At 38.8% G+C, this 21237-nt stretch overlaps 1 protein-coding gene across 1 annotated transcript; it reads left to right on the forward strand.

Annotated features, from left to right (window-relative positions):
• Nucleotides 1-2726: 2726 nt before the first annotated feature.
• On the forward strand, nt 2727-15593 carry RNF149 (ring finger protein 149). Its single transcript, XM_009710615.1, has 7 exons — nt 2727-2802; nt 6504-6754; nt 8165-8233; nt 11089-11171; nt 11643-11739; nt 14453-14648; nt 15029-15593. Exons 1-7 carry the CDS (start codon nt 2727-2729, stop codon nt 15085-15087), a joined length of 831 nt encoding a protein of 276 aa, XP_009708917.1. The 3' UTR covers nt 15088-15593.
• Nucleotides 15594-21237: the final 5644 nt, after the last annotated feature.

The raw sequence follows: 21237 nt of genomic DNA on the forward strand, positions 1-21237 counted from the left end.
GTGCGGAAAGGTGCCAGGTATCCTGAAAATGCCTTCTGGTGCCTTTGGAGGCATAGCCGTAGCTGTATGAAGGTGGCTTTTGGTCCAGACTTTATTGCAATAGCTTCATTGTCCTCTCCCGCGCAGGCCTGTAAAGGATGGGGGAGAGGTATAAGCATCAGGTAATTCTTAAATGCTTGCAAATGTGGTAGGAAAAGAGAAGGATGTTGACTTGGCTTGTGCTGATGAGCTGTAGCCTACAGAAAGGGTATGTGATTTTCACCGAGATAAGAACCCAGATGTTCTGTCGCTGCAGTCTCTGCTTGGGCTATGGCACTGAAATCTTCCAGGATTTTTATGAGCGTGACAACATCAAATGTTTAAATCAAAGGGGAAAAAAAAAACCCCTCAAAACTCTGCTATAAAATCTGTTTGCATTTGTAGACTTCTGAGGAACTGGAAGGTGTTGGGAGGAGGATACAAAGACAAAAACAAAGTAAAAAATGCTGCAAATGTGTGTTTCGCATGGTCCTGGTACAATGAGTTTGTTAATGCCCAGGCTGTCCTTCTCGTTCATGAGGAAGGGGAAGACCAGGGACTTGGTTGAAGTAGAACCACAATGCATTTCTAGAGAAGACAAACTTACTTTCTCTAATATAGCGAGCTGAAAGATCTCAGTTAGGGAGCTGTTGCGTCATAGCACGTATGATAATATGTTGAGTGGAAAAACAAGTCTCTCTTCTTGGAATACCAAGTGGCACCAACTTGGGGATTGGAAGTGTGATTACTGTTCCTCCTAGCCTGCTGCTTGCTTGGGGAGATCAACCTGGCCCATCTCTTGGGTTCTTAATACGCGATGGAAGTGGAGGTGGGATGCTAGCTAAGATGTACCTTTGATTTTGATCCCATGTGGCAATTGAGGTACTCTGTTGGGTAATAATTCTTTCCTCTTTACCAGCTATCAGTTTCTTTTTCTTGCTGTCACTCTGTATTGGTCAATCCGTAAAAAATATTTTTTCCTCCCTGTGGGAATTTTCCTGTGTTCCTTTCTATGCTTCGTCATAACCTCTCATAAATTTTATTTGGTCTTCTGTGGAATCTCTTCCTCCTTTTCTCATCTCGCTTATTTTAACAATTTTTTGTTTTTTTTTCCTGCTATAATCTCTGTGCTGCAGAAGATCTTGGGCTTATGCTCAGGTTTGGACTTGCTAGTGTAGTTACGTCTATCAGTCCTATAAAGAGAAGTGCTCCCTGACTGCTCGTTGGTTTTTTCTTAAACTGGTGGAATATTGCTAATAAAAGCTCTGCAAATGTAAAGAGTGTGACTTAGTAGAGCATATATGCAAGAATACATTTGTACTTATTTATACTGACTTCACAAATGCAGGTTGGACCTCAGGATGGTTTGGATGGGGCAGGAACATAATAATATCACAATATAATCACTGCCTGTGTTGGAGTTGCAAATCTTTGTTTCATGGTTGAAAATTTCAAACAAGTAAATGTTGAAATTTTTCAGTGCCCTGTGGGAATAGAGGGAAGAATTACTGCTAGTGTTTTAAATCTTGGATTTTTTTTAAAGGGGGCAAAAAAAAGCCTGTGGAAGATAGGTGAGGAAGAATGTGGAAGGTGAAGCTGTGTTTTAGAAGATCTAAATTTGCTGTTCCTGTGAAGGGATTTGTGAACTGACACATGAGGAAACAAACCTTGCTTCTGGAAGGAGTGCCGAGAATAAATACTCCGGGAAATCTGCAGTGCTGTAACTGAGGAGTGGAGTTATATGCATAAGGAATATCCATTTAATGGATTTGCACTTAGTGGCACTGAAAATGATGTGAGATGGAACAATGGTTATGGCTGATGGAGGCACAGCCTGAATTATGTGAGGGTGATAAATGGGTAACTTTTCTGAGCTCAGAGTTTCATCTTTTCATTCTCCTTCTGAAAAGCCCGGCTTTTGAACTTTGTGGTGTGTGTGTGATGAGTGTGTGCTATTGTTGGCGGGTTTTTGGTGTTTTTAGACTTATTCCAACTTGAGTAAAAAGAGATTCTTGATTAGGCAAAGAAGTGATTTGCTTTAGCTGATGTCAAAGCATTTGATAAAGGACAAATACTCCAAATACTCTGCAGTATAGTTATTTTTCATGGGTAACTCATGAGCTTCACGAGTGCAGTGAGTAGGGATTTTAATTAAAGTTTTGGAATAGGAGAGTTGAGAGTTTGAATATGTAGCATTGCAATCCCGTCCCTCCTTTCAGAGGATGGTTCTTCAGATATGACTGGTGATGCGTCTCATGTTTTTCAGGCATTTGTTCTCTGCCTGAATTACGTTGTACCTTGAGGGAAGTAATAGTGAAACAACTTCACGTGTGGCTAAGTAGTTTTTTTCCAGTGGAAGATACTAATTTTACGCAAATGACTCAAGGAGTTGTACTTCAGTTATTGAATCTGAATAGTATAAACTCAAACTTCAGTTTTACAGGAATATAGACTTTGCAGGCAGTCTTAACTCTGTTCATTTGTGGTGGTGGTGAACTTAATATAATACACAGGCTTCAATTCCTTTCCAAAACCAAAATAAATATTGTATTTAAATATTATCTGAGAGTGGGTTGGAGAAGAGTCTGGAGAGGCGAGGTGTGGAGTATTGTGGAGAGCAGACTGAGGAATTCCTTTCCAAAACAAAAATAAGTATTGTATTTAAATATTATCTGGGAGTGGGTTGGAGAGGAGTCTGGAGAGGCGAGATGTGGAGTATTGTGGAGAGCAGACTGAGGAGAGTTAGAGGGTCAGTGCTGGTCGAGAAATTAGGAGGATGCAGAGGTATATTGCAGTGGAAAGCAAAAAGGGTCTTCTGGTTCTATGTTTTTCATGTTGTACTTCATGCTGGGCATCCAGCCATTTCTGAATTCTCTCTCCAGCTAGGATTTGGTGATCCTGATCAGAACATAAGTTTGATACCTTGAAGACTACAGAATGAAATATGATTGTACTTGATACAGAGGGGGAAGGGAGAATGGAGAACTGGCTGCAATAGTATGAGATAGGTCTGGAGTGGAGCTTTGATGCATGGCTTGTGAATTTAAGGGAAGCTTGGGACTTGAGTATATGACCTCGACTACGTAAAGAAAACGGTCTTTGATTTGGTGCAGCTTTGCCAAAATGTACCCAACTAATTCTTTCCTTCACTGTCATGTTTTTTGTGCAGTTATATTGAATAAAACAGATGAGAATGACTTTGTATTCATGATTCTCTAAGCTCTTGCCAGCTTTAAAGCAGCAGAGTTAGGATTATTTGGGCATGTAGTTCAACTCCTTGCTACATTGCTTTCAGCGCTCCTCAGGATTCTCAAATGGTGCATAACTTCTGTATTACTGATGCTTGCTTCCAAAAGCTTCTGGCACCGCGCTTCTGAAAGGACAGAACTGGAATCAGTGACTTGCGTAACTCAGTGACTGTATGATGTTGAGCTGTTTTGTTGTTCTGAAGAAGCAGAAGGAGCTTGAAAATGCTTGTACCTATTTTACACCTAAGAGTGCATACATGTTGGAAAGCTACGTGGAAAGCGGAATGAGTATCGGTGTTTGCTTGACTACTTCACTTCTGGTTACGCATCCTACTTGAGGCAGGTGAAAACACAACATGCACCAGGGATTTGATGAGATGAGGTTGGGGTAGGTGGTTGAGACAAAGCTTGTCATCGAATTGTTAGTGTACTGTTGCGCATTTGGTAAAGATCAGAGACATTCGTTTGGACCCGGAGTTAAAGAGAACATTCAGTGTTAATTGTGGCAATATTAGTAGGGTACCTATGCTTAAATAGATCTTAGGACTGACCTCAGACATTTTTACCAAGGTGCTCAAACTCTGGGAACTTTCTGGTGTTTCTCAAGAGGACAAAAACTAGAGTATGTCTGCAATTGGTTTCTGGATGATAGAAAATTGTTATTTGTAGGCATGAATGGGAATAAATGTGATAGTTTGGGATGCCTGGAATCAAGATCTGTGTCTGTACTACTTTTTCCTCATCAGGAGACTGCTGGTTTCCTTTTGCAAAAGAAGACTAGCAATAAAAGTGACTTTGGCACACTGGCAGGAAACGTACCTTCATCTTCAGAGTTCAAAATTTGCTGTCCTTTCCAGGTACCCTAAGGATCTGCCAGCTCTCACTGCTTTATTTGGATGATAACGTTAAAAAAAAAGCACATACCAGATTTCAAATCTACCTGATTCCACTGAAGCATCAATCAAACCTAGAAAAGAAGTTTACTCTAGCAGAGTAAAAATGTGGTTATTTATTGTAAAATTATAAAGTTACAGAAAGGTAAAGGCAGCAAAACATGCTTTCAGTAGATATATCTGTGTGACGCTTGGAGTTCTCATAAATGTGATTTGAGGTCTCTGAGTTGTGTTGCAGTTGAAGAAGCTGATGGAATGACTCAACACCATTTCAGTCTTTGAATGATGTGTTTCAGAACAGAAGTCTAAAATTAGTAAGGAATGAGTTAAAGCCCTTAGTCTTACAGGCTGCTCAGGGCAACTCCTTCTCTGAGACTGCTCTTGTTCCTTTTGTAATAGTCGATCGCTATTGTTTTTTTTCTTCTTTTCCTTCTGTCTGGTGGCCTTCAAGGCCATCATGTTTAGTTGTATGTATTTTTAATGGCAGGTTCATCACCAAGCCTTTAAAAGTGTTAAAATGCTTTTAATGGGCATTTATTTAAAAATGTATGGCATACTTGTGTTGATTCTCAAACTAGAAGGTGTCACAGTGTCTAGCAGCCACTGCGCTAAAGCAGCCTGACTTCCATTTCAAGGAAATAACTGGCTGATAGTTGGACGCCCTAGTGACAAAACAGTGAAAGGAATTACTGATTGTTGTGGGGTTTTTAAATACTTCTTTGTTAGAAATCATGCAGAGAACTAGATAGCAGGATTAAACTGACTCAAGATTTTGGGATTGAGAAGGAAACCTTTATTGATTGAAAAATCCAGGCTGCCTTTCATCTTGAAACTTTCTTTTCTTCCCCAAGCCTGAATGAAACCACCTAAATCTTTCCAGCGCTCCTGTACTCTTCACTAGCCATCCTTAGGCACCCCTCCTGTTATTTGTAACCCTGACAGGTGATTAAGGACATAGGACCTAATCTCCTGATTTAGTATGTGGGTAACAGTTCTCAGCAATGTGAGAGATTTCTACCTTCATACGTTCTTTCCTTGTTAACTCGCTGTAGGGTTGTGCAGGGTTAGAAAGCAAGGAGTGTTTCGCACGCTCTCTTCGGGGGATTCGTGAGTCTCTCTGGTAATGCTTTCATGCTGGTTCAGAGAGGAGAATAATTAATTAACCAATTCTTAGTATGCTTGGACTTGTGGAATCATGTGGATTGGCATGTTGTTGGTGAGTAGAGCTAGCGGAGCCTAGCTGCTTGTGGATTTGTCCTGTTTGTCTTCGGCTTCGCTGCTTTGTGTTTCCTAACGCACCCACCAGGCAAGGTGAGACGAGCTGGGTGGGTGCTGCTGGCGAGCCCGGTGGGGGACCTGGGGGGAGGCACAAGTTGGGCCTTTCCCTAGTAGCATCTTTTTCTTTATCTCTCTGCACTGTCCTCAAAACTTCCAGGAATGTAGCCCTGTTTGGAAAAATCTGCTCTTCTGCTAGGTTTGGACCTGGCAGACAAGTATAATGGTTCTTGCAGTAGGTGACTAGAAGCGGGATGGTTGCATAAGGTAAAGCTGAAAAAAGGTAACGGGCATTGAGATAGGAGGGTTATTCATCTAAGAACTGGAACTTGTAGTGTTTCATCCACGGCAGACCGTCTGGACCTTATGGAGGGAGTAGCTGCTATGTACAGAAGTGAAACTTCTGCAAATTCCCCTTGGCATGAGAGTGGAGTAGTCAGGTTGATGATGTGTCACAGCCAGAACCCCCTCAGCTAAAGGAGTTTGTTTTAAATATTTCAGGCAAAGAACTCTTTGTCTTAGTATCTTAGTATTTGTCTTAATGTAATTCAGTACTAAATATCTGAATATTTTTTTTCTCTTTTTGTTCACATATCCAGTGTAATTGTGCTATTGATTCAGATTCAGACTTAATTGAATGTGTCTTTCCTCATGGTATTCACATACTGTCTCCATCTGCAGCTAAAATTCCCACACTGACAAATAAAAGACCAGCTGTTCCTGAGTTGCATGTTAGAATTTCAGCAGCTTCAAGAAGAGAGATGAATAACTTGCCTGGTTTTTTTTGCATGGCATCCACATCCCACCTTACCGTGTGGAAGGAGGAGTATATAGCCTTGAACAGTAAAGATGCATCTGTTGAAGTTTATCTTGTGCTTGGGAGTTTCATAAAGTAAATGAAGTTTACCAGTAAAGAACCCTTTACACCAAGTCTACTATGCCTGAAAAAAAACTCTAGAGGTTTTTGTATGACTCTGCTTGCTGATCTTAAGAGGCTCAAATTACCATCTAGCCAGAATGCTTAAATTTGTACTGCGATGACTGACACTTCTTTTTTCCCCTCCAACAGGAACAGGAAATACAGTGGTGATAATGGTTGGCTATCCAAAAGGCATAGAGATATTGGAGCCAGTACGAAGAGGGATTCCAGTAAAAATGACTATTGTTGTTGGCACGCGACACGTGCAGGAATATATTAGTGGTCAGTCGGTTGTGTTTGTAGCCATCGCCTTCATCACCATGATGATTATATCGCTTGCTTGGCTCATATTTTACTATATACAACGTTTCCTGTATACAGGATCACAGTTTGGAAACCAGGTAATTGGAGATGGTGATGCATTAGACTACTTACTGTCTTCTCATGTCAAATCAGTTGCCCAACTTTCCTTGTTTATTGAAGCATTCTTGAAGGTCTGTGCCTTCTTGGTACTTTACTATCTTCAAGGGCAAAGTTTGAAAATGTTGTGAAGATCTTGACCAAGATATGTCATAAGGAGTATTAAAAGAATTTTGGAAACAAAAAGCCACTTTTCTAACCCGAATCTTATTTTGCTTGGCTTGCTGACTCAAGTATAATTAAAACTTGGGAGTTTGTTTATTTATTTAAAGCAAGCTACTGTGTAGCTGCTAAGTGAAGGTGAAGACAGGTGTCTTAAGATTTATTCTAACATCAGTTTAGCATAAAACTTTGGAAGACCTTCCTGCTACTGAATATGAAACAGGACTGTGCGGAGAACCCTGAGCTAATACAGAAGGTGGAATAGGCAGACTCCTTCTGCTGGTTGTCTGTCCATTTCTGAGAACTTCCAGCCTAATTCTTTTTAACACCATAAAAACATTTTTAAAAAAATTCCAATTTTCAATGCTATAAACTTGTAAAATGATACAAGTCATTATAATTATTACAGAGAAAAACTGCCATTATGGGTTTTTTTGTTCCTTTATGGTATTTCATCAGTGAGGGTTGCTGCTGGACAGATCAACATCTGTTAATTGGGAGCGTTTAGCTTCTCAATTTCTAGCAGTAGCTAGCACTTTGTCTTGGAATACAGTACTGCTTTCTTTTCTTGCTTCCCCTCTAAGCATAATTAGGACTGTTACTGTATAGAAGTCCAGTATGGTGTCTCATGTCTGTTAAGCCTTTCTTGTCATCTCCTTTACATAATGTGTCCTTTCAGTGCAAAGCTTTGTACAATGTGTGAGACAGTGTTTAACTGAGGGGAGGCATTAGTAGCTCCAAGCAGCCGTTTGACCTGGTGGCCAGCTGTAGGTTGCCCAGCAGGATTCCACCTTCTCTCAAGCTGGTGTAAAACCTACCATGGGCTTGCCTAACTAGAAGGTCTGGTTAAACGGCTGTTGTTTCAGCTCTGATCACCTCTAAAGCCTTACATTAGTTTCAATTTTCCTGTGCGGGAAGAGCCTTAATGCAGGCAGTCACGATACGAGGTTATGTATGTCAACTTGGTCTGCATAGTTCTGCAGCGGTTGAGTATGTTGTAAGGGCATTACACTTCCAGATAATGTTTACTGCTGCATCCCGAGAATGCAAAACTTGCAGTTCTTCAACATCTGCTGGCTGGAAGTATTTTGTAAACAAATTAGTTACCAGAGAAATTTTTTTAAGATACACTCAGAAGACTTAGTAATCCACATGGAAAGTATTTAAAAGCTTTGAAATGTAACTCTTAAAACTAACTTGTGTACTAATACTTAAAATCTTTCTTCAAGGGACATAGGAAAGAAACCAAGAAAGCAATCAGCCAGCTTCAGCTGCATACTGTGAAACGTGGAGAAAAGGTAATTCAGTGACTCTGGTTATTGCTCTATCATTTATAAACTGTTGCAGTGTCTTTATAGAATTTAAACTAAAATTCTTACAATGTAATTGCAGTGTGACTTCCAATTTTAGGCTCGTTTTAGGGCCTTTGCTTAGAAGGCAGAATTGAAAATTGAAGAGTCAAGTTTGAGCTACTTATGAAATGCAAGGCTGTTTTGTTGCAAATAATATCTGGTTATACAGAATGTTGCAGGAGACCACAGGGCTTATACTGTAAAGATGAGGAAACACTCATATCTTTTCAGCACTTGAAAACATCAACAAGTGGATTGCAAAATACTTCCTAGGATCTATTGATTGCAGTTCTTAGAGCTGATGTAATCTTTTGTTTTCTTAAAAGAACATCCATCTTTTTATTGATCAGAAGGCCTTAGAAATCTAAAAAGCTTTGAAAAATGGAACACTTATTTCATCTTTTGACATACAATACATTAAGGAGCTGTATAGACTTACTCGAAGCATAAATTTTTTAGACGTACACTTCTATGCATTGAAATAAAGCTATTCTAAAAATTAAAACTGCTTTCAAAAAGTTAGCTTTGACAGCGTACGGCCTAAACTCATAGCTGTATTAGAATAACTGAAGTAGAAAAAGCCAAAGTTTTGAAAGAAAATATTATTTTACTCAGTTTCAGGCAGCTCTGATCCTAGGTGCTAAAATAGCTTCTAACTAGACTTCTGCTACTACGTAGCCTTTTTTTCCCCAACCCTTGTCTTATTTGATTACTTTTTACTTAAGGACTGATTTGCTCGGAGATGAAAAACAACGATTAGTTTTTTTTAATCCATGAATAAAATTGAGGTGAGAAAGGACATTTACGTGTAAGAACTTTAAAAGCTGTGGTTTAATAGAAGCTATTCAGCTCAGGTCACATGCTACAGAGAATATGTCCTTCATTTAGTAAATTGGTTTTGAAATTTAAAAACCCCAAAACTGTCTTTGAACTTGTTTTTTTTCTTCTTATGCATTTAGCATGTTTGAGTAGCATTTTACAAGTATTTGTTACTTTTAATTATATTCTAAATTCCATCAAAAAGTAATCTCTTTCAAGCTGTGAACAGGGGGATATTCATACTTCTGTTCATACAATGGTGAGATCAGAGACCAAGAAAGATGGAATTGAACCCAAACATGTGTAAAGCAGGATTGAAGCATAACATCAGCATAGGAAGAAATGGATGTAAAAGGGTCATGGTTAACTGCTTTTAAGTTGATGTTCAGTAAACCTCTAAAAAGGGTTTGTATTGTGAGTTTTTTGTAGTGTTCCAGGTAGTTCCTTCCCATGGATATACCCTTGACTAAAATAAAGTAGGGGAATTTAAGTTGTTATACAGTATGCTGGTTGTAACTATGAATGCCATGTTAGTTAAGCAAAGTAGAATGAGATAAGGTTAAAATCTCTCTAAAATAGATATTTTTTTTCTGCTTGGTCAATCACGTCTTCTAATTTGATTTGAATTGGCCTACTATCAGCAAATTTATGTAACTTATTGATGCAGAGATACTTTCATGAACTAACGTAAATTTATCTGGAAATACAGCCCTGTGTACCCTGTAAATGTACATTTTTGTTCTTTAAATATTTCCTTTCAGCCATTTAGAAGAGTATATTTCTTTTATGTGATGCAGTACAGTCTTTCACTATCGCTTCACTTGATGTTGAGGCATTTAACTAAAAATAGGTCAATATTTTAAAAGTGTATTTGCTATCATGTAGATCTTTCCTGAGAAGCTTATGGGATTATTGTAAAATGGACACTCATTTGAGTATGTGCTACATATGGTGTGCCTGGATTTTGCCTCTTGTACAGAATAAAAAATGCTTGTTATAGAATAAGTACTTGTCTTAACTTTGCTTATGTGAGAAAAAAAAAGTCTAATTTGGTTTACTTGGAAATTTAAGGCATAAATTATGTAAATTGATAGCTTGCAGAGGAGGGAAAAACTTGCCTGGAACTTGAAAGTTTGCTTGCGGTACTAATTCATTTGAGTGTTTGTGGTAATCAAATTGAAGTGCTTCAGTAAGCGAAAAATACTTATTTTGTGGGGGATGAAAGGGAAGAAGTTGGCCCACTATCTGTTCTAATACTTATGTTTTATACAAGCCAATTAACATTGAATTATTTCTTTTGCATCTGGAGATATCCATCATATTTGCACTGCAATTATAAGCATGGCTTTAAGAAGACAGTAAGACCTGTTAGGAAAGATATTTAACCCTTAGAAAGAAACAAATGGAGGTGCAGAAATATTGCATTTTGACTGTCTCTCTGGTGTGAGGTTGGAGAGAAGTTTTAAAAACCATCCCAAATTGCATACTTCAGTTGCCCTTTTCTAGCTACCAAGGGATGTCTGCTTGGATGTGGTAGAAAAAAGGAAAAAAAAAAAGTGGGGAAGAAGGGGTTTGTAGTATTTAACCCCAAGAATCTCTTCCTACTTAAGCACTTGGAAGTCTTTGGGACCATCAGTTAAGAATTAGATTGCACTTTCATCTGTGCTGACCTCTTTTAAAGCATCTTCATTTTTATAGTTATTTAAACTGAAATTTTACTATGCTCCCATGAGCAAAGCCAGTGTTTGAGACTTAACAAATTACTTAATGTACCATGTATAGGTATTTAAATTAGGGAATCCAGTTTTGGCTGCTTTTAGTATTTGGTATCACTTCTTTATGGAATCTTGAATTAAGTGAGGGAGATTTTTATTTGCCAAATCATTTCATGCATTTTACATTCTGTGAAGCTAGCTATTACACAAAGCTTGTTCGGTAATGAAATATGGATGTAATGCATTTAAATGTGTTGTCATATTTAGGGTTTAGATGTTGATGTGGAAAACTGTGCTGTGTGCATTGAGAACTATAAACTGAAAGACACTGTCCGAATTCTGCCATGCAAGTAAGTTGCCATAATTATTCTTTCCTCTTTAGCATGTTTTCCCTAAGAAATATGTGATGAGCTTTCTGGAAACTCTTGTGCAACTCTGGTGGCAGAGCTGAAGCTGTGCCACTTGTATGGCCTGTCACCTTGTTGAAGGGCACTGGGAGACCGTGGAGCACTTCATATCTATGCAGGAAAAAGGAGCAATTGGGAGAAGCGTAGGAGTGAAGTAGAGCTTTCTTAAGTTGGAACTGTACTCTATTGAACTAGTTACTGTAGTGTCCTTATGGTTAGTAACATCTCTTATTTCAGAAAGCTAGTGTGAAAGAAGATGCTTCCAGAATTGTCTGTCCTAGTAAATTAAGCAGTACCCAATTGTCAAGGTTATAAAGAAATGGGTTTATTTTTCAATATAGTAACTTATACATTGTTTGAAGTCATAGTGTGTGGCTTTCATGATAAGTTCTAAAGCACATTTCTTTTCTTTAGGCACATCTTCCATAGAACGTGCATTGACCCTTGGCTTTTGGACCACCGAACTTGTCCAATGTGTAAACTAGATGTCATCAAAGCTTTGGGATACTGGGTATGTTGCACACTTACTTTAATCTTCAAGGTAGAAGTACAGTGCAGGAGGCAAGACTTCATGTAACTGTTCAGAATGAGAACAGTTCTTACTTGATGAGACTGAAGAAGCTGGGCAAAGATGCAAGAGTAATTGAGTGAGAACCAGAAAAATAAGGGAATTTCATGAGTAAGAGCTTGAACAGTGTATTGAGCAGCTTATGAATCCTCTGCGTACTCTTCTGTGATAAACAATTTTTTTCTATCTCCAGCTGATGATAGTAAGGAAGTTGAAGATGAGGTGAGGCAATTTGCCCAAGCTGCAAAAATAAAACTTAGTTGAATAGATCAAGAGCGTATATCTTGTTGAGAACTGCGATTCAAAGGAAGAAATTACAGCTTTTCTATCTTGAGTGTTTGTGAACTTCCACTTATGCCCAGTGTTTTATCCCTGTAAATGAGCCAGTACTTAGAACCTTCCTAAAGACATTCAGCAGAAACTGGTTAAGTAGAGAAAATGATGTGCTCTCATTTCTTTCTGACAGCACCAGAAAAGAGAGATGAAGACACATGCGGTAGGTTACTTGGTCACTGTTGATAAATAGTCTTGAGTTCCACTAAAATGCCATAGGCATGAATGTACCTCTTTTCTCTTCTACTGACCTATAGAGATCTTCAGAAAACAGGGGTGTTCCTTGGTTTCAGGGGCCTTCCTTTCATAGACTAGGTCTGCGCTTTGACTAGCTTTTCTCTTATTTTGTTGCAGACAGTTAGCAGATCTATGGAAGACTTATGAATTACATTTTTTGTTTTGACAAAGGTGACAATACTCTTGCTACGTAATAGATATACCAGATTGTGATGCTTCTGCGTATTAAGTCAGACTTTACCGAAGAGTTGCAGTCTTTTTGTCATGCGAAGTAGCTATAATTTAATATTGTTATGTTAGCAGCTTATTTTTAGCTCACTTTCAATTCTTGGAGTTGATGTGACGTGTTATGTGCAGAAGTATATATACTTTTGTGTACAGGCTGAAAACTGTAAGGCCAGAACTTTCAGAACACTTTTATTCCCTGAATTCATGCTGTTGCAGAGGATACTGATATCAAGCCTAACTAGGAGGAGTAATACCTCCTCTGCTTGTTAGGCAAAATGAATGTTGGAAAGCAGGTTGAATAGGATTGTATTACATACAGGAGCCCAGTTCTTTTTTTCTAATGCAACGGGGGAAATGCGTCTTGCTTATGCATCAATCATTCAAGTCCCACTGAAGCTGATGATGTGGGAAATCATCCCGATTTTTTTTCCTAGAGTAGTTTTCAGCCTGATCCAGGTTGCCCAATCTAGTTTGTAGGGTGATTGTGTGAGGTTTTTTACTGGTATGTGGGGAGGGGGGAAGTGCGAAGAGCAAGGCAGCTTCTTTCAGCAGTGTGCTTGCCGAGTGATATAACTGCAGACAAGAATGTGCAGCCTTGCTATAGGAATCTACTAAACCTTCTGCAAAGAGGCTGAAGGCTCGGTTAAGTTTCATGGAGAATAAATACTCCAGATGCTTCAATGAAAATTGAAGGCTCAAAGTAGAAAGAAGGCACTAAGTCTTATTACCTGGCTTTTCTTTTGTAAAGAGCCAGCTTCAGTGGTCTGGTTCTGCATTATGCTGTTTCTTAGAAAAAGAACTGTGGTTCAGCATGTCTGACTGATTTAGTGGAGCATTGCTGAATCTTGTAGGTTCAGTGCTTATTTAACTGCCTAAGTTTTTGAAACCGAAATCATTAATGCCCCCTGCCCACACACAGAGATTAGTATTACATGTGTCTTAACTTGTGTTCAATTGTAGCAGTTCTATAGCTTATTAAAATTCAGTACATTTTAAAATATGCTACTTTGGTGCTAAAGAAAGAATCAGCCTAGAATTTCTTAAATCTTAAGATGGGCCTTTGCTAATTGTTTGAGGAGGGGGAAAAACTCGTTATGAAACCCACAGAAGAGCTACTTGTACTGCAGTATACTTGCTTATGTATAAATAATGTCAGTATATCAATGGCAATGGCTTAGTGAAGGTAGTCTGTTTAATTTTAGGAAGAGAATGGTGCATGTAGGACTTCGAATTAACTTTCAGAATTGATCAGAAATAGCTCATGCTATATAATAGGTGAAATAAAATCCTTTGCCTGTGCTGCAGATGTTTTGTTCCTGCAAAGTGACGAGCCAGCATATTTGCATTTTTGGAAGAGACTTAAAGTTAGGCTGGAGGTAGGGGAGAAGAGAAGTTTGCTCTGATGGCAAATGTTTGCTCATCTCAGTTAAAAGAAAAAAAGTCTAAGCTTGCCAAACTACTATCATGAAAACCAGAGGCTTCCACAAACTTGTCAAGGGTCGATAGGTTTGCTCAGTGAAGACTTTGTACGGGCTGAGCCTGCTCCTAACCAGACTGCAGCAATACTGTTGAAATATTCCATCCCAAAGGCTGGCTGCGTTGGCTCTTCCTGTTGCTGCTCTTGGCTTTGGGGTGGCTTTAAAGAAGTGGCTTTTCTTTCACTTGGCTTTGTTTCTTTGCAGTCAGACAATAACACTGAAAGTAGACACTGCTCAACACTGTAGCCATGAGTGCGTAGATAATAGGCAAAAAAAATGGCCTTTTTTTCCAATAAGGTGAGGTTACAAAGTGGTAACATGGAGGAATGTTGATGCCTAATGGTAGACAAAGTATCAGTTAAATATATTTTGTTTTGAAGGGGGACCCTGAAGATGTACTTGAAGTTCCAATACCTGAATCAATAAGTGGCAGTGTTTCAGTCGGAAGTCTGAGTATTGCTTTACAAGATGATGACCGAAATGAAGTAAGCGAATTGTCAGCTTCCTCCACTAACGAATCTGTATTGCAGTGTACCAGTTTAAAAGAGGACGCAGGTGAAACCACAGCATTACTTGGTAAGTAATAATTTAGTTTATCACTTGACAATCCTTAACGCGCTTCATTTCACTAGAAGAAGCTATTCTCTAACTGACGTTAGTAGTGTTAGTATTGCCGTGCAGATCACGCTGAGTGCTGTCACTACTGATGTTCAAAAAAATACGAGCAGGTAAATTTTGAGAGAATTCTATCGAGCTGGAGAAAACTGGTCTTGAGAGGGCAGGTGGGTGGGAAGGTGTAAACAGTATCTTAGGAGGTTTACTTACCCAGGGAATCTTGAGAACCTTAGGTATATATGATATGAAATTTGTTGCCAGGATTTGGCTTAATGTAACAGATAAAACATATTAAAATGGTAAATCAACAAACAATTTTTCTTCTAATTCCTGACTTCTAGATGTGGATGTCAGTAATAACCGGCATGGAGAACATCTATCTAATGGGAATTCCCACTGAACTGCTTCATGGAAGATACCTTGAATAGACTGGTGAAGAACTATTATTTTTTATTTAATTAGTATGGACTTTTGTCTAGTTAACAGAAAAAATAACACTGTAAATTATTTTACCTTTCAAACTTTTCTAGCTGGTGTTCCAAAAGGGCTAATAACTAAGAATTTTGTACACAGGAGGATTTTTATAAAATCTCCTCTGGATGTCTCATCCTAAAAAAAGATGCAATAACCCTTTTTCTGTAAGCATTGTTACAATGTCATTGTGTTCCAGAGGGCTGTAACAAAGATGAAGACTAGGCAGTGAAACAATGTAGAATGTCTAATGGATAAATATTTTTGGATGCACTATTTACATTCAGTATGTACACATGGAGAACACTTACAAGACTACAACTATTAAAATGTTCTGAAAGTTCTGATCTGTTGTAATTGGAGATGGATATTCTTAGAAAAGACATAATCTAACTTTGAAGGAATCAAATAACTTCATGGATATGTTGCATATCCTTTTTTTCTGATGAAAAAAATTGCCAGTTGCAACTTTCCTTACATGTAACAAATACTAATTTGATCTTGTAATGTGTTCTACTCGGAGTGGATGCTGAGAGAAAAGGAGACTTTCTCCATCTTGCTAGCTTTTTATACGGAATTTGGCAGTAATAGGTTGTGCTACGTGGTCTTCACGTGCTGAGCATGTAGACTTATTTAGGTATATGCACACTGGTTACCTCTTTCAATCTTAAGCTCAGTAGAACAGAGGTAAAGGGCTAATTATGGCTAAAATATATTTATTTGTCTATTTATAAGAATTTACTTAATTCCTTCTTATTCTTGTTCCCATCCCGTCCCACTTCGTTATGTGCAAATTGAAACTGTTTCTTAGGATCTACAAAGTTTGATGTTTTGGTTTTTCTTTTTCTTTGCATAGAGATGCTGGAATTCTTCTCTTGGATATTCCACATTAGGAGTTTTGACTGGGTTTGCCATTAGCTTTTATTCCTTTCTTTTAGATTAGCAGCATTGTGCCTTATAGTAAAACACTTAAACCTGAAGCATCTGAGAGTAAACCCTGGCATCTCCCATTATGACCTCTTATTCAAATATTTATATACTGTAAGTGGTATAAGGAATTGCTAAACTGTTTTGTAAAGAAATATGTATATTTAAAACACTACTTATTAAGAGTCTTAAGTGAATTATTTAGAACTTTAGCATTGTCATGTTATAAATAATATGCTACATTCCTCAATTTTCTTTTGTAAAGCTGTTACTACAGGTTGCTTAAAACAGTGTCTTTTACTAGACATTTGTTTTAGAGTACATTTTGTTTTTAAAATGTATATTTGGAATGTTTTTAAGAAGATATGCAATTCTTTTTCTAACTTATATTGAGCTTCAATAGAAGCAATAACTTTTTTTAATTTTAGAATGAATGTTCCAGAAATGACAGAGGTTTCAGCTGGGGAAATATAATCTGAACTTCTACTTTGCAGAGCAGATGTTTCACCCTAAATTTCCTTCAAAAGAATTCCTATTAATGCCTACTTTTGAAAAAAAAAAAAATAATCTGCCTCTTCCCTGTAGGAGTGTAACTTTTAGGTTTACTGGAAATTGTCAGGTTGCAGTTCTGATGTCACCAGCAGGTGCAAGTCTTTGATGCCTTTATCTTACAAGAAGCACATGAGAATGGAATATGACTGACCAGCCATCTCCGAAACTGAACAAATGAAAATAAAACAACCCACAACTAAACCAAACAATGTATAGGGACGCTTATGTCTCCAACAGAAGCTTATCAACATTTCCAGAACTGCCTTTTTAACTATCTTGTCAATATTAAAAACTAAGTCTTCTCCCTCTTCCTTAACACAAAACTGAACATTGATATAGTAAATGTTGTGAGAGGGTTTAAACTCTAGCTCAAGGAGGAACCAAAAGGTGTTATCAAGAGAAGTCTTGTCAGTCTGTGGATTGTGTCTTGCTGATACCTGCAGCGCAATATTCATGCTGGAGAGGAGGAATGTGGTAAGTACTTCAGCTTTTATGTAATACCTATAAAACCAAAAGCTTTTCGTAAGAATCAAAGCTGAGATCTGGCAGAAAGCTGGAAGAAAAGCTAAAGGACGTGCAAACTGAAAAGGGTGCTTATAAAATCTGAAGTGGACTGACTTAGAAAAATACCTGAGTATGAAGATTCCTGGGGTATGTTTCTAATGCTGTTTCCTTTCAACCTTTCACAAGAGTAGTTCCAGTTGTTTCAGTGGGATGGGTTTGCACATGGTTCATCTTTGATATAGCTAGGCCTTGTAAGGCCAGCTGTGCTGCTGAGGAATGATGACAATAAAAGGCCGAATTGCAGTGCCTCCAGCAAGCAGTTTGCTCTCCTCGGAAGCACAATGACAAAAATCTTCCGAAGCGAATCGTTAGTCTGACCTCAGTCAAAAAGCTGACATGCATTAGCAGAAAGAGTGGTAGGATAAAAAGTACAGGACAGACAACCTAGGGAGCTTAAAACAGTAGCGAGAGAGGATTAGAAGCAGGAAGCATATGACCGACTGTTACAGTTCATCTAATACATAACTGTTAGAGTAACCAGGTGTAGGCAGCTATAGGTAAATAAAGGTTCCCAGGCTCTGCTGATCTGGACCTACTGTGTTGGGTCAAACTGGTATTTCTAGTTTCTAGCACTTTACCTACCAAAAGCTTATATGAAGGTCAGAACTAATGAGTCTCTCTTCCCCCCATGAATGTTTTGGCAGGATAGGTGCCTTGTGGTGCCCTTCCCTACCATTTGGAGAATCTTTAATCTGCCTTTTCTGTTCAGGCTATGTCCTGCCTAATGTGGGAGCTGATGCTGTATGTGCTGTGGGTTCCTTCTGCCCCCCTGCCCTGATCTCTCTTTTCCTAGCTGCACATTTTTCATAAAACATGCAGGAACTTGTCTCAGAGACCTCTGTGCCTTTGCCAGATTTTGCTGTAGTCAGGCAGAGGGTTTCTTATTAGAGGCATTCATGTGGTATGATTATACAAAGCTAAAGCACAGTGCCCACATGAAGTGGACAGCCCCTCAATGGTGATGTTGAATAAATCAGTTGGGGAAAATCCCTAGCAGGACCAGGGGGTGTTATTGTTGTAGAATAAGTGGTGTTAGTATTGTGTTCATCGGTATGGCTTTGTTTGTTCTAGTGTTAGGAGAAAATGCGTAAAGTTAAGTGATTTTTAAAAAGGAGCTATGAACATGTCAAAATGGGTTGTGTTTAAAGCAAAAACTGGAGGTCCCTCTTTGTTCAGAAATTTTAGTTTATTAGTAATAGTCTACAAATGCCAAAATGGAAAAGAATTTTGATAGTAAGTGTTTAAACTAGCTTCAGCTTTCAGACTTGATAGCAAGCAAAAATGAACTGCAGACGTTTCAGATCTAAATGCATTTTAATAGTGAGTTGAACTACCTGCAGTACCATTTTAACTAGAAAATTGATTTTTTTACTGATGACCCCTAGACTGGATCCTTCAGCTCTAAGCAATGCTTGGCAGAAATTCTTTGCATGTATTAGAGAAGTTTGATTAGATAGCAGTTACTCCTTCCCTCTGCCCCATGAGTATGTAAATGTAGTCCAGTAACCTGTTGCCAGTAATTAGTGCTAGTTTTTGGAGGTATGCCAGAGGAGTTGTAGGATAATTTAACTACAGTGAAAATGCTTTTAATCCATGCTGACTTAATAAATTGGGCACAGGTATATTCTTGCCAAAGCTGGACTGTTGTACTCTGGGAATTCTGGTCCTGCGTCAGGGTGTGGAGAAACACCAGTGCAACAACTTTTGTCAAATGTGCAAAACCTCTTTTTTTTAATCACTTCTTGATTCAGGAATTGTCGTCCAGGTTTTCTGCCTGGCCTGCTAAGCTTTCGTTAAGACTAGCCAGTAGTAGTTGGGCAGAGAGGAGCTCAGCAAGTGTGTAGCGATGGTTACCCCACTTCCTATGCCCTGTGGCTCAGAGGATGTCTGAGGCAATATCTACACTTACAGGTTTTGATGAGCTCGATCAGAAGCAAAAGGTGTTGGTTGTACATTGTGATGGCAACAGGTAGGACAGAACAGGTTGGGCTGGTTATTTAGCTGCCCCACAAAAGCAGACTTCTCCTGTCTAGAGAAGTCTAGACATGCAGCTACTGTTCGCAATAGCAGCTGTACTTTGAAGTGTACACCAGTAGGTTAAGAATGGCATTCTGAATTCGTGGAATATTTTTCAGTTGTTGCCACAATGTATAATAAAAACATGGTTTTGTTACACATCAGCATGTCAAGTATTGGTAAAATTGGGAACTCTTACTCAATAGAGCCTTTAGCACCCTGAATCAAGCCAATAATGATGATATTGTGATGGTTAGGTGAGTGGTTTGGGGTATTTTTTTGCTTTTTAGGTAGGGTTTTGGAGTTTCTTGGTTTTGTTTTGGTGTTGGTTTTTTTTGGTTTTTGAGTGGAGAAGTTGCATGTGTAGTTTCCCTTGGTTTGATTTTCTGCACTTGGCATTGAACGCAGTGTTTCTGTGCTGGATGAAAACAGTGAGATCCCTAAGAATGTACTGACTCTGCAGCTCTAGAAAGAGAGGTAGAACTGAAATCCAGTGGAGTTGGCTGGCAATATGGCACTATCTGATCGGGTTAGCCTGGAGGGAATGGAGTTCTTGGTGTTCGGCCGGGTGAATCAAACAGTGTTGGCAGCTTGACAAGAGGCTGTTCTCTTCTGTGTGTCTCCTTCAGCCTCTGGGCTGGGTGAGGCTTTGCACAATGGCTTGGACCAGTTTAGCAGCTTGCTGTTACAGGAAGAGAGAGAGTGGTCCTCTCTGGGTTTCCTTTTCTGCTCCATTTCCTTTGTTCTGTCTTGCATTCAGACTAAGAGTATGTGATGAACTAATTCAGCTTACGTGGCAGAAAATTCAGTCTATCAAAGCTGTATTTTCACAAGCTAGGAAACTGAATAGCCTTACTGTGCACTTAACTGACTTTCAGAGCTGGGCTGAGGAGTTGGGGTGGAGGAAGGAAGAGCAAGGCTCTCCCCTTGGGTAAGTTGAGGAGATGCAGCTTTATAATAGGGCCATGGTGAATTACAATTCCTGAATGGAAGATGGCAGCAGTGTTACTTCTTTCTTTTAACCAGAATGGCTGTAAAAACTGTAACATGTCTTCTGTCCTTGAGACTGATCTTTACCAGATGTGTTCTTTTTCTCTCATAGGTGATCTGTGAAGATTTGGGAATTGGAATTGTAGATTAAACATGCACAAATCAAGCTGAAGGCTTTTGGTTTTGTTCAGTATGGGTCCTGATCTTTCTCCTCAGATATCCTGCTGTATTGCAAAACTTGATTTGAGAGTTTTAAAAGTAGAATGTCTCTATAATTGCATGTGTTTGTGTGAAGAATGCATTGCCTGAAACTGTCCATTATACTTCCATTGGACCTGAAGCTACTTTTTACCATCTGAAAAATGGTAATGATACTGCATTTTTAAATAAGCATATCCTTATTAATTCAGAAGAGCAATAATTTGAGTTTCCATCATTTTATTAGTCTGAAGCTTAAGTCCAAAACTTTGAAGCCAGTTACTTGTACTATAAACATAACTGCAGAGAACCATTTGAACTTGCTAGTCTGTCAACAGCTGTTCACAATCGATTGTCTTTTCTTGTAACCTTGTACTAACTTGGTTGCATTGTTTGGATAAAGCACTGGGCTATGTCTTTTCCATTGTGTATGTACAACTGTAAGAATGTCAAGTTATGCATTGTTGTTGTAACTTAATGGCTAAAAGCTCAAATTCTGTAATAAATTATACAGACCTTTTAAAAAGCAATGTCTGAGAAGCTTGAGGGTTTTCTTTCCTACATGTAGGTAAATGGATGAGACATTCAGCAGTAGCACAGCACAAAACAAGCTTAACTTCATGCTGGGTAGCTAAGGGGGAGATCCTTTCAGCATGTTGGGGAGTTTTCCCCATGTAACCAATACCTGGCTGTGGTGGGTTAACCTTGGCTGGCTGCTCGATGCCCATCCAGCTGCTCTCTTCCCCTGTCCGTCCTATTGAGGAGGGGGGAAAATAAGACGGAAAAACTCATTGGCTCAAGAAAAGAAACAGTTCCCTTCACAGGCAAAACA

The sequence above is a fragment of the Cariama cristata genome, unplaced genomic scaffold (assembly GCF_000690535.1).
Source record: "Cariama cristata isolate BGI_N322 unplaced genomic scaffold, ASM69053v1 scaffold2742, whole genome shotgun sequence".
In the NCBI taxonomy this organism is placed as follows: Eukaryota; Metazoa; Chordata; class Aves; order Cariamiformes; family Cariamidae; genus Cariama; species Cariama cristata.